Source organism: Tursiops truncatus, chromosome 18 (genome assembly GCF_011762595.2).
Source record: "Tursiops truncatus isolate mTurTru1 chromosome 18, mTurTru1.mat.Y, whole genome shotgun sequence".
Classification (NCBI taxonomy): domain Eukaryota; kingdom Metazoa; phylum Chordata; class Mammalia; order Artiodactyla; family Delphinidae; genus Tursiops; species Tursiops truncatus.
Window position 1 is genome coordinate 68,389,076 of NC_047051.1, and position 17,589 is coordinate 68,406,664.

The following is a 17,589-nucleotide window of genomic DNA, read 5'->3' on the forward strand; positions in this document are numbered from 1 at the left end:
AAATGTCATTGAACTTGAAGTCCTTAATAATAGCTTACATAAAACATTACATTTCAGTTAGCTGATTTTACAATCTTAGAGAGCTGGTTTTATGGAACAGGTTGAACGCTGTAGGGTCCAACCGGAAACAGCTTACTCTCCTCCTAATGCTACCTTCCAGTGCATCCTACTTGCTTCCTGACACCTTGGGGAAAGCCCAGAGCTTTTCGGTATATAGTCAGCCTCATTCTAAAATGCCCACTGCATTCAAACCTGTACCAGGATCTCACCCTCAGCAGCTCAAGCCTGACCCGTGGTCTGAGGAGGGAAAAAGAGTGTCAGCCACTCTGGCCCACTCCTCCTCTTGGTGACTGCCTGGGTCTTACAAGAAGGGGTGGGATGCAGCTGGGGTCAGAGACGTCACATCTTGTGTGTCTGACTCCGCTGGACTGTGGCCATTGGCGCTCTCCTCACAGCAGCCGTTGTTCCTTCACGGAGCTCATTTAGGTGTTCCCAAGAAGCACTCCATGTTTGAACAGTGTTTCTAGCTTCTGTGAACTTGGCACTTGAGCATTTTTCCCACATACAGACGCTGGACGCACTTTGTTCCAGACACCCGGTAAGATGCCTGAGTCACTCTTCCTGGCCTCGTGCCTCCCTCGTCCTCCCCCGCACCTTGAGATGAGCCCTTTTCAGGGTGTGCTTTTCAAATACAAACCAACTAACTCAGAGTCCACCCCCTCCCCCACCAGCAATCACCTCCTCTATCAGGCTGTCACACTCTGGGCCACCATCCACCTGCCCGAGTCACCCCAGTGCCAGGTACCAGACCACAATGGATGGCCTCTATGCTCTAGAGCCCATTACAATTATTCAAACTAGCCATCTCTAGGCCTGCTTGCCCTGCCTCACCCGTTCCTTCCCAGGGAAACCACAGTAAAGGCTCTTGGCCCCAGCTCTCCCCACCTCTCTGCCTGCTGACCCACACTGGTGCTTCCCCAGGTGGCCCCCCGGGGAGTGGCATGCCCCCTCCTCTTGGGAACGATGAGTAGCAAACTGTCTTTTCAGTGGTAGTGCTCTCGATCTGTCGGCTTTACTGTACCTCACATTTTCTATGACTACACTCCCCAGCATGAGGATGCCCCAGTGTGTTCTTCCTGCTATGAGTGTAGCCTCTGGGTGATTCTCAGCTCCAACTCCTGGAAACGTTCCCACAGCTTCTTCCCATAGGGGCACCCTGTCTGCAGCACACAGCCCTTTGCAGCAGGGTTCCAACAAGAAGGCTCAGGTCAGGTGGCCCTTGGCAGATATGACGTGGCCCTCCAGAAGCAGCAGATCACCCCGTCTTCCCAGATGGTGATGAGCAGCTTGCCCACAAGAGCCTCTCTTCTTGCCTTGTCAAACTCTGATATCAACTGGTCCTTCCAGGGGTCCTCGTAGGAGCAGGAGAAGCGCCGTCCACCTTTCCCCACAGGGAAGGCGGCGTGATGCCACAGCTCTCTCTGCTCTTGACTTCATTCACTACCATGATGTTATCTTTGAATGCAGTGCTTTCTTTTACAGGAGCTGGGTGATGGATGATGTTTTAGTAAGTTCTGATGGGATTGGTTTAGTTGGCCTCTTTAGAATGTCAAGATACTTTAATCTCCCCTTGGCCTCAACTTTGAGACTTTAGACAAAATCCCAAAAAATTCTGGAATAAAAAACCTGATGTCCTGATATAAGTAAAGTATTTACAGTATAATAATGAGTTTTACTCTCACAACAAAATAAACATTTTATGCTTCTTTAATTTTTTATTGTAATATAAATTAGACTGCTTTTCTAGTTAACACTGGGATAAAGATATTCCCATGTGTTATATACTTCTCTACCCATGCTCAAGCCTCACATCCAAAATTAATCTTTTTTCCACAGTTCTTTGGTATTAAAAGAAAACCAATATAAATTGTATTGAATTGTTTATGAAAGTGAATTTCATATTAGAGAAATGCCAAAGCAGGTAAGAATGAGTCCTAAGGGTACAACTGGGTGAAATGCTATTCCTTTTAAAGAGTTTTGACATTTAGAAGAGAACATCAATTGTGACAAAAGCAGAGCAGTTACTGTGGTTCACTCATTATTCTAAGAGGTAAAAATGAAATAAAAAGAAAACAGATAATGATTTAAAAGGACAAATGAAGTTGATGGAACACTGTGCATCAGTGAAGCAGATTGAGAGATTTCATTCATAGTCATTAGGGAAATCGTTGAGAAAGAAGGTACCAGATACTTCTGGCTTTGATGTAAAATGCTTTGAAAACTTATTTAAAAAAATTTTTTTAAAGAGGCAGTTAGATAAAATCAATTGTGTTACTGATTATTCCCTTCCAGGAGTTCAACAACAAAATCCTTCAATGTAAATGGGTTTTAAAATTGAAATAGTTTTATGATTTAGGCTTCTCTACAACTGTTATGAGGACATCAGATCTTCCTTAAAGATATAAAGCCAGTATGAGTTTAGTTTTAATTTGATTAAAATTGTTAAACTTTTTAAATATTGGTTTAAAAGCTGAATTGAGATTTGATTTAAAATTGATAGAAAATCTTTTTTCTTTTAAGCCTCACTAATTTTTATTCTAAAAAATTTTTATTTTTATTGAAGTATAATTTACAATGTTGTGTTAGTTTCAGGTATATATATATATATATATATATATATACACACACACACACATATACATGCTTCAGCTATAATATACATATATATACACACACATATATGTATACATATATAAACTTATATATATATTTATATTTATATATATAAATTCATATATATATATAAATTATATATAAATTCTTTTTCAGATTCTTTTCCATTATGGTTTATTACAGGATATTGAATGTAGTTATCTGTGCTATACAGTAGGATTTTATTTTTTATCTATTTTATATGTAGTAGTTTGTATCTGCTAATCCCATACTCCTAATTTATCCCCCCCATCCCCTTTCCCCTTTGGTAACCATAAGTTTGTTTTCTATATCTGGGAGCCTTTTTCTGATTTTTAAGTAAGCTCATTTGTATCAATTTTTTTTTAGATTCCACATATAAGCAATATATGATATTTGTCTTTGACTTACTTCACTTAGTATGATAATCTCTAGGTCCATTCATATTACTATATAATATATAATATATATATTATATATTAATATATATTAACATATAATAATATATAATATATTATTATATATAATATTTATATAATATATATTATATATAATATTGTATATATAATATATAACATATATATAATATATAATATAATATAATATATAATATATATTATACATACATTATAATATATATTATACATACATTATACTATTATATATATTATATATTAATATTATATATTATTATATATTAATATTTATATATAATATAACATATAATATATAAATACTAATATATATAAATATATGTATAATATATATTATATATAATATATATTATATAATACATAATATATTCAATATTATATAACATATATAATATATGTTATATATTATATATAATATGTGCTCTATATATAATATAGAACATATAAATATATATTAATATATAATATATAATATATAATATATATGATATTGTATATATTATGTATTATATATAATATATTATAATATATTATATATAATATATTGTATATTATATAATATATAATATATATTATATAATATATTGTATTGATATATAATATTAATATAATATATGTATATTATAATATATATTATACATATATTTATATATATTAGTATTTATATATTATGTATAAATATTAATATATAATATATTAATATATAATATATATTATAGTATAATATATGTATAATATATATAATATATATTATATATAATATGTTATATATAATATATACAATATTATATATAATATATATTAATATTATATATAATAAATTATATATTATTATGTTAATATATATTTATATTATATATTAATATTATATATTATATAGTAATATTTATACAATATATAAATACTAATATATATAAATATATGTATAATATATAATATATAATATAATATATATTATATTATATATTATTATATATAATATAATATATTAATATATTACAATATAATTATATATAATCATATATTATAATATACATATATTATATTAATATATATCAATATACATTATATATTATTATATAATATATATAATATATAATATATAATATACAATATATTATATATTATATTATAATATATATTATATATAATACATAATATATACAATATATAATAATATATAATATATATTATATATTAATATATATTTATGTTCTATATTATATATAGCACATATTATATATATTATATATAACATATATATGTTATATATAATATATGTTATATAATATATATAAGTATATATAATTATATATATTAAATATATATTATAAATTATATTTTATATTATTATAAGCCTCACTAATTTTTAAAGCTATGTGAGTCCAGATACGTACTTTAAAGTATTAGAAAAATACTGCAGTGATATTTCATTAGTTTCAAGAAGCAACCCTGGGACTCAGTGTACCGCTTCCTCTCTTATTTATCTTATTTCTTTTATTTATTTATTTTGTTTTTGTTTTTGCGGTACGTGGGCCTCTCACTGTTGTGGCCTCTCCCGTTGCGGAACATAGGCTCCGGACGCGCAGGCTCAGCGGCCATGGCTCACGGGCCCAGCCGCTCCATGGCATGTGGGATCTTCCCGGACCAGGGCACGAACCCGTGTCCCCTGCATCGGCAGGCAGACTCTCAACCACTGCGCCACCAGGGAAGCCCTATTTCTTTTATTTTTGCATCCTATTGTAATTCAGTGCTTTGCCTTGCATTACTTAAAATTACTTTAAGTAATTCTAGCAGAACTACTTTTAGTTTCATGCCATATTATACTGCTTTAAAACCTTATACTATATATACTTATATAGAACATGGATGGACCATGAAGGCGCATTATGCAAGTGAATAAGTCAGACAGAGAAAGACGAATACTGTATAATCTCACTTGTGTAATCTAAAAAAACAAAACAAAACAAAAACAAAAGCAAAACCCCTCCGACTAAACTCATACAAAAAGAGATCAGATTTGTGTTTACCAGAGGTGGGGGGAGGAGAGGAAGTGGAGAAAGGTGGTCAAAGGTACAAACTTCCAGTTATAAGACAAATAAATACTAGGGTTGTAATGTACAACGTAGGGACTATAGTTAACACTGCTGTGTGATACACAGGAAAGCTGTTAAGAGAACAGTAAGAGTTCTCATCATGAGGAGAATTTCTTTTCTTTCAGCTAGATCTATATGAGGTGATGGATGTTAACCTATTGTGATAATCATTTTACAATATATGTAAATTGAACCATCATGCTGTTTGCCTTAAATTTATACAGTGATGTATGGCAACTATTTCTCAATAAAACTGGGGAAAAGCCCCTTATACTGACAAATATAGCATTTTTCATGATATTTTTCTGATATGCTTACCAAACACGTGGCACCCAAAATCCAGGTTTTTTCTCTCCAGGTCTTAATTTTAAATTTAAGTTCTTGGACACACTTACATTAATTCTGAATATTCCATTACAGTCTTCCTAAAACAGGGAAAAAAATGAGGAGGAAAAGAACCTGGTCAGAAAATGAAGTCAGAAAAGATAAACGATAAGAAACATTTTTTACATAGAATGACAGAGGTCTTTTATATAACAGCAGACATGTGCATAGCTACTCAGCAAATAGTAAAAAAGACTTCAGAGATAAGCAGGTGAAAGTTGATGTTGAAAATGTTAGTGAGTGGGCAAAGGATATGAACTGACATGCCTCCAAGGGAGAGATACAAATAGCCAATGAGCACGTGAAAAGGTGCTCAGAATCATTAGTCACCAGGGAAATGCAAGTCAAAACCACAATGGGATACCATTTCCCACTCACTAAGAAGGCTTTAATCAAGAAGTCAAATAGCAAACTCTGACGAGGATGTGCACAAATCTTAATCCTCATACTAGAATCCTCATACACTGCTGGTGGGAATGGAAAATGGCGCAGCCACTTTGGAAAATAGGGTGGCAGGTCCTTAAATAATTAAAGAGTTACCACAGGACACAGCAATTCTTTTCCTAGGTATCTACCCAAGAGAAATGAAACATATATTCACATGGAAATTTGTACATGAATGTTTATATCATTATTATTATAAATAGCATTATTTACAATAGCTCAAAGGTGGAAACAATTCAAATGCCCATCAATCAACAAATACACAAAATGTGGTCTATCCATACTGTGGAATATTATTCAGCCATAAAAATAATGAAGTACTGACACATGCTACAACATGGATGAACCTTGAAGATATTATGCTAAGTGAAAAAGCCAGCCATCCAACACCACCTATTATACGATTCCACCTGGAGACATGGCACCAACAACTCGAGCTTCATGGCCTTTAAATGTGAGCTGTGCCAAATGCTGGGGTATCTAGTTTCCCCTTTTCCTTGGGTTTGTCTCTTCTTTTATAAAGGTAAACTGAAGTATCCCCTTCATCCACATGACACACTTGGCTTTGGCCTCTTATGTTAGGACTAGAAAAGAATTCATCCAAATACAAAGACACGGGCCACTTCTCACTATGCCAATTTGTTTTGCAATTATTCTGCTTGTTCCTGATGCTCTTTTGATGGCTAAGTTTTCTTAGACTTTCCTTACGAGCTTCCCACACAGACCTCATTGTTCTGTGGAAAAGAATAAATGCCTCATGGTATCTGTCTGTCTGTCCACCGTGTGCCCTCCGTCCCCTATACAAGTCATTACGCTTTAGCTTGGGCTGGGTATGAGCAGATAGTGCAAAATCTCAAGGCTCTTAGGCCATTATTACTCCCCCGAGTCATCCACTACTCCTACGAGGCTTCATCTTGAAACGTTATTATCTCTCTGGCCTCTGTTCAGGGTGGACTTAAAATAACCTTTCTTTCCTTACATAAGCCTGTGGACTAATGCATCAGCTCATTATTACTGCCTTCATTTAGCTCATTTGGTACACCATGACCTTTATACCATGTTCCCTGCATGTCTTGTCAGGTTTATCAAAATTCCTGGAACCTCTGGGAAGGGGAGTTAAAGGAAGCAGCGACCCGAGCGATACCTTGTGAAATAGCGTAAGGTCTGCCCATCCTAAGTTTGTCTCTTCTGCTCTGCCTCTTCCTGAAAAATCTCATTATTAACATGACTGATAATGTATTTTGACTGGACAAAGATGTTACCTGTATTTTCTAAAAATTCGAGAGCTACTAAGCTTTATAATTAGAAGCCTCAAAATGTAGAAATGTCATAGTAGTATAAAATTTATATTAGACAGCCATGTTTGCTGGAAATATGGGAATAAGTGTTTTAGTTCCGCTCTGGTAGCCCTTTTGGAAACATGCATTTTAATGAGACTTAAGCATTATTTTACCTGGGTGGAAGAGGAAATACTCTTGCTAGTTTATACATCAGCAGAACTGGGTTCACTCCATTAACCTACTTGTAACATCGGGCAGGATTCTAAGAGAATGGGACAGTGGGCGATGCAGCAGAGATTGGCTAATTATTAAACAAACCCCGCCCCCTTTTCTACAAAATAAACCACGAAACTACACATCACGGTCTCACATCAGTCTGGTGAGGCCACGCTCTTGCCAGTGGAATGTGGGATGAAGACAGATGTGTTGCTTCTAGGCTCTGCCTGTAGTCCTCTGAGAGAGAGATGGTTTTCTGTTCCTAACTGCCAGCTAAACAGAGAAGACTCTGAAGACAGCAAAGGCTAGGGACACAGGACAGAGGAGGCATGAGCCACTGGGTGGTCATTTGGAGGAGAGCTGCCTGAATTATTCAACATGCAATAAAAATATTCATTTCATTACATTCAGCTACTGACATATTGGGGCTGTTCCAGAAGCTAGCCTCCTCTTATAACACCGGCCAAAGAAAGAGAAAGAAAAGAGTAGAGGGACTTCCCTGGCGGTCCAGTGGTTAGGACTTGGCACTTTCACTTCCGGGGCCTGGGTTCAATCCCCGGTCTGGGAACTAAGATCCCACAAGCCATGCAGTGCGGCCAAAAAAAAAAAAAAAAAAAAAGTAGAATCTAAAGTATTCAAGCTTGGTTCAAGCTTGAATCTTAGTTGTCTTCATGGGGGAGATTCTGGGCAGCTAAGAGCTAATGCAAGGCCCTGACTTCCTAACAGGAATGTGGAGTGGATAAGTCATACGAAGGGGTGTGGAAGTCAAACTCTGCCCTTTGTATTTTGGGGGAGCTGTTTGCTGATATGAGTCTCAGGTCACAGCAGAGGCAGGATTACGTTAGGGAAGACCTAAAGGGAAAATCTGCACATGGAATCTTGGGTGACTATATGGAAGATGTCAACAGTGGCTTGACCTTGGAATAGGAGGGAGGAACAGGACTGTCTGAGATGTGTTTTAATCTTATAAACCTTTACCAGCCAGAAGAGACACACTGCCTGCTTTAAGCAGAGGGAGTCCATGGGAAGAGTATTCTTAGAGTTCTGTTCTCAAAGCAGCCTCAGCACATGGCTACCCAGAGATGGTAAATGTTCTTGATTTTCATCCCAAAAGACAGAAAGAATATCTTACCCTTCTAATAATGTTGGGATCATTGCACTTGGCCAGTTTTCCAGCAAAGAGCTGAACTCCAAAGCTTGCAAAAACAAGCATTAATGTCAGCAAAAGAATGGAGACCTGAAAGAAATGGGTGAGACAGCAAACCTCTTGGTAAAAAATTATAAACAGTAGGTTTGGTTTGAGCAGTGATTATGAACAGGACTTTTAAGATAACATCGTATGAAATTCACAGTCTTTGGATGCTACTACCTTTTAACTTCTCCCCCGCAGGTCATTCAGTTAGTCTAGCTGGAATGTTAAAAGAAGGAAATTAACAACAGGTTTTGATTTTTTTTTTTTTTTTTTTTGCGGTACGCGGGCCTCTCACTGTTGTGGCCTCTCCTGTTGCGGAGCACAGGCTCCGGACGCGCAGGCAGCCGCTCCACGACATGTGGGATCCTCCCGGACCGGGGCACGAACCCATGTCCCCTGCATCGGCAGGCAGACTCTCCACCACTGCGCCACCAGGGAAGCCCGGGCTAAGGTGTTTTTGACATGACTTGGACTTTTCTGATTTTGAAATCAACACTTTGCTTTATTTTATTTAACGGAACAAAAGAAAAATGTTGAAATAATTCTCTTTCCCAAATTTTCTCAAAATGGATTCATGTGTCTGTTAGCAGAGCCTACGTAAGGGGGAGAGTGGCTTTGCTTTCTTGCAAGCATGAGGGCTCAGGGCGTATCAAAGTGCCACACACAGAGGGTGTGAGATCAGAGTCTTGAGAAGCAAATCTGGTAATTGCCTTGTACTCCCTCTGCTGGATGACTGTTTTGGTCTCAGCAGAGAAAAGTGGCCAAAATACTGAACAAACGATTGATCTCTACTGGTTGAATAATCTAAACATATCCCTTAAAGATACTAAAATTACATAGAAACATCCTCTGAAGCAAGGCTCAAATAAATCATCTTCTGAATTCTATCAGGGCTCAAAGATGCATACACATTCATTGTCAGGTGCTATTCTGTTTTCCCTCAATTCCACCTGTGGGAAAAGCCACAGTGTTATGGCTTCAGTGCAAAAAAAATATGGAATTTTATAAATTTATTTATTTTTGGCTGCATTGGGTCTTTGCTGCTGTGCATGGGCTTTCTCTAGTTGCGGCGAGCAGGGGCTACTCTTCATTGTGGTGTGCAGGCTTCTCATTGCGGTGGCTTCTCTTGTTGCGGAGCATGGGCTCTAGGCACGTGGGCTTCATTAGTTGTGGCACACGGGCTCAGTAGTTGTGGCTCGCGGGCTCTGGAGCGCAGGCTCAGTAGTTGTAGCGCCCGGGCTTAGTTGCTCTGCAGCATGTGGGATCTTCCTGGACCAGGGCTCGAACCCGTGTCCCCTGTGTTGGCAGGCGGATTCTTAACCACTGTGCCACCCGGGAAGTCCCCAAAATATGGAATTTTAAACAGAGCTTTAACAAAGTATTAGCAGGATACTAACACAACATTGTAAATCAACTATACTTCAATAAAATAAAAATTTTAAAAAGTATTAGCAGCTATATGCCTATAGTAACATAACAGCCTGTCTTTAAAACACCTTAGAATCAACTGCAACTATAGCTGTCTTTTCACTATAGGTGTGTTTCTAGACAGCAAGATATAAAACTAGCTTAGTAAGTTAATTCATGTTTTCCATGCACAAGCAGAACTCATTAATAATAAAAAGAATCCTGTGATCACTCCTTTGTTATAAGGCAAAGATTCTTCTTTAACAGACTGTGAGCAAAGAGCCTCTTACTCATTGTTTTATCTGCAGCCCTGCTCTTAGAAGACCCTAAATCAATATTTGCCCAACTAAAAAGTATATTTTCTCCTCAATCATATTTCTAAATGTTCATTACTGTATTTTGAGGTAGGGTATACCTGTATGTTACAGTTTTGAAGAGTTGTTTTATGTTAACACTCCGAAGATCAAAGCCAAATTTTGTTCTATATGAATTTGGGAACATAGAAAATGAGATTACAAGCCTAAATGGGTTAATTCCTAATATTGTTTGTGAATTCGATGGTGTTGAAACTTCTTCTTAATTTCCAGATGGGGCAACTAAAACCCAGAGTATAAATTAGGGTCAAGAGTTAGGAATGGAAGTGTCAGAAAATTCTCTCTCTTTGGATTCTCCTTCCACTGTACTTTCCAGAATGCTTCCCTTTAATTTACTAAAAATATTTGTTGAATTAAATATACCAATAAGCCAGAAGCATCCATGGGTGAAGTCTTTGAATCTGTGTTGTGTTTTGCTAGTACCTTTACAATCTTCTGGCAATAAACAAAATGGTACACTTAACCTTGACAAGCGAGACTCACTTTATCCCCTCATTTGCTACACTAAGAGCTGTACTCCGTGAACCAGGAGTAAAGGGTGACTGTAACGTACCAGAAAAATTTCCTTGAAGCCGCTGAAAAGTTCCCGAACGACTTTCCTCATCTGAGGCACCAGCTTGAATATCCGCAGAGGTCGCAGGCAGCGGAGAACAAGTAAGAGCTGAGCTCCCGACTCCGCAGGCACGTTTTGAGGCATCCAACAAAGAAATATCAAGCTCACCTAGAGGGAAAAAATAATCTCTAGAATTTATGCAATTTATCCTCTACTATCTACATTTTCTGTGAGCCAGCTGGACACAAGTTTCCTTTAGCAGAGACTCCACGTGTTATGTGGGGCAAGCATTCACTGGGTGTACATGCAACTCATCTCTATGGACGTGATCCAGACCTGTGAGCAGCCCCAAAGGAAGTCATCAGGTGTTTGCAGGGGGTGTGAAATGGGGGTGCCCATACCGTGGGTGTGGGTACTCCAGTGCCTCCTGCCCCTTCTTTTAACATATATACTGGAGGCGCCGCAGAAGTCAGCAGGATTGAGATCAAGGATACTAAACCTCACACTGGACTGAATACTCGCTATTTTGTTAATGATCTAAACATGCTACATGTTAATGGTCACAATTCTCCTTGTTGTGTTGGAAAAGACACTGATTTTATGCCTTCTTGGACATATAGAAAGAAATTTCTTTGAGTCCCTTCCTATGGTTTCCCCGTTTAGTTTAAATAGATAGTTGAATGGTTGCCTTCTCTGGCCTGGTATTTTGTGTGTTGGAATTGGCATACTCTCTAGTTTGCTTTCAGTGATAAGCGGCTCATTGATCACTTATATAGTTTTTTTGTTTTGTTTTGTTTGTTTTTAGTATAGGTGCCACAAGAATTGTGGTGTGCAAACTAGATTTGCTACCTTAGACCTCATTAATGTATGTCTTATGCATACAGGAATGTGGTTGATGTATTTGAACCATATCCACGAATATTTTTAATGCTTTTTATTTAGATTTTACATGTATGCCCTTTACTTGCCTATACTAAACTACTGCTCTACTTAGGAACTCAGTTAATGGCACCTAAACCTCTGTGACTCACGTATCTCACTCTTGTACCAAGAAATGCAGGAGATTTTACAAAACCATTATATTTTATATTCAGGAAAATAACCGAAGACTTACAAGATATATAAATATGTCCATGACTCCACCGAAGTCCCTGATGACAGCAGTTGGAGTGAAAAATAAGCCATCTGCCATAATCTTCAGATTCAGCTCAATGCTCATGAATATCACAAACACATACTCGGCGATCTGAAATAGGCAGAAGGCAGGTTGGTCACAATGAATGCAAAAATTGCAGGTCAGCGTTTCTCCGCTTAGCTGTGAGTTGAGATTCGGCAGAGTACCTGCAAAGTGGGTGCGTGCATGACTCTCCGGAAGGGGGATTCGAACATCATGGAAATGCAGGAGCAAATGGTTACGATAATCATGACCCAGTCCAGGTAAGTCACCAATCCCAGCAAATCACTGCCAAAGACCAGACAAAACTGAGAAACGCAAACACTCTAGGAAAGGTTGCTGAAAGTCAGAGACGATGCATCTGTGATTCTATAAACGTGACTGGCATTGTTTAAATGAATCGCCAATCGTCTATTTCACAGCACAATATAACAAGAAAATAAAGGGAATTTTTATATTTTTATGCGGCATAAAATAGTACATGGAAAATTCAAATGTGCATGGAAACAGAGTTTGTAATGCTTACTAAAGTTGATGGTACTTTGTATTTTTCACAGCTCCTGTGACAGGATCTGTTTTAGATCTGTAAGAGAGAACAAACATATAAACTCTGTGACACAGTATGCGTGTTATAACTCGGCAGCATAGTACGTATAAACATCTCATCTACCTAAAATTTCTCTCACATTCTCTACAAAATGTCTGTTATGATATATGTTAACTGTATGTGACTTTGGAAGGCAGAGAACATTAGATCGAAGAAAAATCAGAAGAGTTTGCAATTGATGCTTAGGAAAGCAAAGTTTACATTTTTCAAAATGCCTGATTTTAGAATTCATGACGCCATTCAACAATTTCTGACAAAGATATTACAAAATTAAATTTTGACTTCCATTTAAAAACATTCAAAGTCTTTGCCTTAGCAGTTTGGCGCTTTTCCTCATAATTATTTAATTAAATATCCATAAATTAAATAGAATTCTTTGCTCTGTATTTAATTGTGATCGTGTGGAGTAATTTATATAGAATTTCTTGGGGTGGGGATTTATAACTTTTACTTTCAGGAAGCCCATGACCAGTCTTCAAGAATTAACAATTAGATGTAAACATGGAGACAGCCAATGGGATAATTTCAGATGAAAAACCCAATCTGGGAACTGATCAAATCAACTCTACACTGCCAGCTTCTTCCTATTGATGCTTTGTGAAAACTCAGGGTTTTAAATCATTATCACTCAGGTGCTTTAAACTGCGAAGGTCTTTCTAGAATAGCAGAAAGAACAGTAGACTGGCAGTCAGAGAGGGCCCTAGCTGGCATCCTTGAGCAAAGCCCTTACCCTCGGCTGACCTAAATGCCCTCCTCTGTTGGAGAAGAGGGAACACAAATGACCCCAAATGGCTCCTGAGGTCTCCTCCAGCCCTGAGGGGTTAGGAGAATGTATTAGTTTCCTAGGGCTGCTGTAACAAAGGACTGCAGGCTGAGGGGCTTAAATAACAGAAACTTATTTTCTCCCAGTTCTGGAGGTGGACGTCTGAGTTGAAGGTGGCAGTAGGGTTGGCACCTCCCGAGGCTGTGGGAAGGATCTGCTCCAGGCCTCTCTCCTTGGTTTGTAGACGGCCGTCTTCACGTTGTCCCTCCTTATAGCAGTCTGTGTCCAAGTTTCCTCATCTTACAAGGACACCAGTCATATAGGATTAGGGTGCACCTGAATGACCTCATTTTAATTTAATTACCTCTTTAAAGTCCTTATCTCCAAGTAAGGTCACATTCTAAGGGGCTGGGATTAGGGCTTCAACATCTGAATTTCTCTGGACGAGGGGGGCACAATTCAGCCCATAACATACAGTAATGCTCATACATGTGCTACTAATGATGGTGTCAGGGAAGGTACAGCTACCGAATGGAACGTTCTCACACTTTCTCCAGACTCGTAACGTCTTCTGGGCATTTACTCAGAGTTGTGCATGACAAGAATCCCACCTCCTCCACTGGCTGCCTGCTAAACGTGGCTTGGCTTGTCCCAAATGCAGCATCCCCTGGGCTGGTCACCCTGACACCCTCTCGCACATTTCTTCCACGTGGGGAGGGACAGGGACACTGGCCAGTGGGTTTTCTTCTCATAAGAGTTGGTAATAGAAGCACTAGTTGACTTGATTTCTAGAATTATGGTATTTTGACCACAAAGAAACAGCGAGTCTAAAAGAAGATGTGGGCAGTGACCTCAGCTCTGTCATTCCATCTCCCCTTGGTTAACTGTCTCCAAAATAAAATATGGAGTTAACAACTCTGCTATCAACATCTTGGGCGCCTGTGGAACTGAACAAATAAGAATGGCTGTGAAGTACTTCATAAACGTGTGTTTTCTATAAATGTTACCTACTTGCAACCTTTGTTTGTTTCCCCCCTGGTCGGCGGCTCAGCCACGAGAAGCAGCATGGTCATTTAGCCCACGGTTTATTGGTGACCCCATCAGGATGACACGATCCTTCTTCCTCGTATGACAACTCCCCCTGCTGTTTGCACGACTCAGGGCCAAACCCCTGGCTGCAGTGGAGTCACTTACGCGTTGAATCGAGCTCGGACCACCACTCGGCAGAAGTTTCTGAACCTGTGCTCCCGACCCACGATGAACAGGGGCTTATCGAAGTACGGGTGGTTCTCCCTCAGCTCCTCTTCCTGCACTTTCCTGGACCAGGAAAATCGTGCGAGAGTTAGGCTAAGGGCACGTCTGCCTTCCCCAAACGAGAGCCTCAAAACACCGCCCTGCCCGTACCTTTTCATTTCTGCTTGCTCCTTTTTCTCCTGGATCATCTTTATTTCACTGTCTTCTCTTTGTGCATTTCTATATCTCACTGTATTGGAATGCTAGAAGTAAAATGAAAGGGGACACATCAACGTGGGAGATTTTTCTGACAGTCCTCCTCCAAGATGACCATTAAAAAAAAAGAAAATAAATACTTTCTAAATATTTGAATGGCCACAGTCATCTTAGCAAGGATATTTTTTTTTCCTCAAAAGTGTATTTTTTTTTCCAGTGAAAACATTTATTGAGAACCTATCATGTGCTATGCACTGTTGTAGTGCTGTGGATACGGCAAAAGGGGAAAAAGTGACAAAATCCCTGCTCTTGTGTGGCTAATGTTCTCATCAGGGGAGACAGATTAAAAATGAAATCAAAATAAATAAGAAGGTTAGAAGAGGTTTAGTGCTCTGGTTAAAAACAGAGGGGGATAGAGCAGCGGTCCTCACACTTTTTGGCACCAGGGACCGGTTTTGTGGAAGACAATTTTTCCACAGACCCAGGGGATGCTTCAGGCAGTTATGCAAGCGATGGGGAGAGATGGGGAGCCATGGGGAGCGGCAGATGAAGCTTTGCTCGCTAGCCCCCCGCTCACCTCTTGCTGTGCGACAGGCTGAGGACGGGTGTTGCGGACCCCTGGGACACAGGACAGAGAGCACGAAGTCATAGCAGGTCTCATTAAGGAGCTGTTCTTTGAGCAAAGACTAGGAGGATGCAGGTCACTGGACATTTGGAGAAATGTGTGCTTCTGGGGAGGGGTGGGTCTGTGTGTTCATAGGTTGAACACCCAGGACGCAGGGTGGGTGGAGGACAGGACAGAGAATAGGAAGAGCTGAGGCCAGCAGGATAGCGGAAGGTGGATCATTAGGATCTTGACTCTGGTTTTTACTCCATAGAACAGGAGTCCCCAGCCCCCAGGCCACAGAACTGGTACCGGTCCGGGGCCTGTTAGGAACCAGGTTGCACAGCAGGAGGTGAGCGACGGGCAAGCGAGCGAAGCTTCATCTGCCGCTCCCCATGGCTCCCCATCCCTCCCCTTGGCTCCCCATCCCTCCCCTTGGCTCCCCATCCCTCCCCATCCCTCCCCTTGTCTCCCCATCCCTCCCCTTGTCTCCCCATCCCTCCCCATGGCTCCCCATCCCTCCCCATCACTCCCCTTGGCTCCCCATCCCTCCCCATCCCTCCCCTTGGCTCCCCATCCCTCCCCATGGCTCCCCATCCCTCCCCTTGGCTCCCCATCCCTCCCCTTGGCTCCCCATCCCTCCCCATCGCTCCCCATCCCTCCCCATCGCTCCCCATCCCTCCCCTTGGCTCCCCATCCCTCCCCATCCCTCCCCTTGGCTCCCCATCCCTCCCCTTGGCTCCCCATCCCTCCCCTTGGTTCCCCATCCCTCCCCATCGCTCCCCATCCCTCCCCTTGGCTCCCCATCCCTCCCCTTGGCTCCCCATCTCTCCCCTTGGCTCCCCATCCCTCCCCATCGCTCCCCATCCCTCCCCTTGGCTCCCCATCCCTCCCCATCGCTCCCCATCCCTCCCCTTGGCTCCCCATCCCTCCTCTTGGCTCCCCATCCCTCCCCATCGCTCCCCATCCCTCCCCTTGGCTCCCCATCCCTCCCCATCCCTCCCCTTGGCTCCCCATCCCTCCCCTTGGCTCCCCATCTCTCCCCTTGGCTCCCCATCCCTCCCCATCGCTCCCCATCCCTCCCCTTGGCTCCCCATCCCTCCCCATCGCTCCCCATCCCTCCCCTTGGCTCCCCATCCCTCCTCTTGGCTCCCCATCCCTCCCCTTGGTTCCCCATCCCTCCCCATCGCTCCCCATCCCTCCCCTTGGCTCCCCATCCCTCCCCTTGGCTCCCCATCCCTCCCCATCCCTCCCCTTGGCTCCCCATCCCTCCCCTTGGCTCCCCATCTCTCCCCTTGGCTCCCCATCCCTCCCCATGGCTCCCCATCCCTCCTCTTGGCTCCCCATCCCTCCCCTTGGCTCCCCATCCCTCCCCATCGCTCCACTTGGCTCCCCATCCCTCCCCATCGCCTGCATCACTGCCTGAAGCATCCCCCACCACACCCCACACCACCACCCCCGTCTGTGGAAAAACTGTCTTCCATGAAACCCATCCCTGGTGCCAAAAAGGTTGGGGACCGCTGCCGTAGAAGATGGAGAACCATTGTTCAGCTAACTGGATTGATTTTACAGAAAAGCATTCCTTGGATGTAATGATCTGTATCTTCTATCATTTGGAATAAGTGACAAAGATAAAGCTCCCTATTTTATTTTTTGTTTGTTTGGTTTTTTGCGGTACGCGGGCCTCACTGTTGTGGCCTCTCCCGCCGCAGAGCACAGGCTCCGGACGCGCAGGCTCAGCGGCCATGGCTCACGGGCCCAGCTGCTCCACGGCATGTGGGATCCTCCCGGAACCGGGGCACGAACCCGTGTCCCCGGCATCGGCAGGCAGACTCCCAACCACTGCGCCACCAGGGAAGCCCTAAAGCTCCCTATTTTAAATGGCTTCTATTCTGGAGGAAAAGACACTAGGAGAGATCTC

General features: G+C 40.9%; 1 protein-coding gene and 1 long non-coding RNA gene across 3 annotated transcripts in view; one reads left to right on the forward strand and one right to left on the reverse strand.

Moving 5' to 3' along the window:
* LOC141277069 (uncharacterized) overlaps positions 1–17,589 on the forward strand; it is a 78,609-nt gene that overhangs the window by 57,500 nt on the left and 3,520 nt on the right. Inside the window, exon 3 of one of the 2 annotated variants that reach the window (XR_012327765.1) lies at positions 12,166–13,265. The exons of the other annotated variant lie outside the window; for it this stretch is intronic. This is a non-coding gene — a long non-coding RNA (uncharacterized lncRNA). Of the gene's footprint in view, positions 1–12,165; positions 13,266–17,589 lie in introns of those variants that run through there. 2 annotated transcript variants of the gene reach the window in all.
* The window catches only part of NALCN (sodium leak channel, non-selective), a 279,376-nt gene that overhangs the window by 31,902 nt on the left and 229,885 nt on the right, over positions 1–17,589 (reverse strand). The window contains exons 20-27 of the mRNA XM_033843681.2: positions 15,020–15,111; positions 14,810–14,932; positions 12,772–12,828; positions 12,413–12,533; positions 12,186–12,317; positions 11,072–11,239; positions 8,678–8,782; positions 5,540–5,646 (exon numbers count right to left, since the gene is read on the reverse strand). Of these exons, the coding sequence (XP_033699572.1) occupies positions 5,540–5,646; positions 8,678–8,782; positions 11,072–11,239; positions 12,186–12,317; positions 12,413–12,533; positions 12,772–12,828; positions 14,810–14,932; positions 15,020–15,111 (905 nt within the window). The remainder of the gene's footprint in view (positions 1–5,539; positions 5,647–8,677; positions 8,783–11,071; positions 11,240–12,185; positions 12,318–12,412; positions 12,534–12,771; positions 12,829–14,809; positions 14,933–15,019; positions 15,112–17,589) is intronic.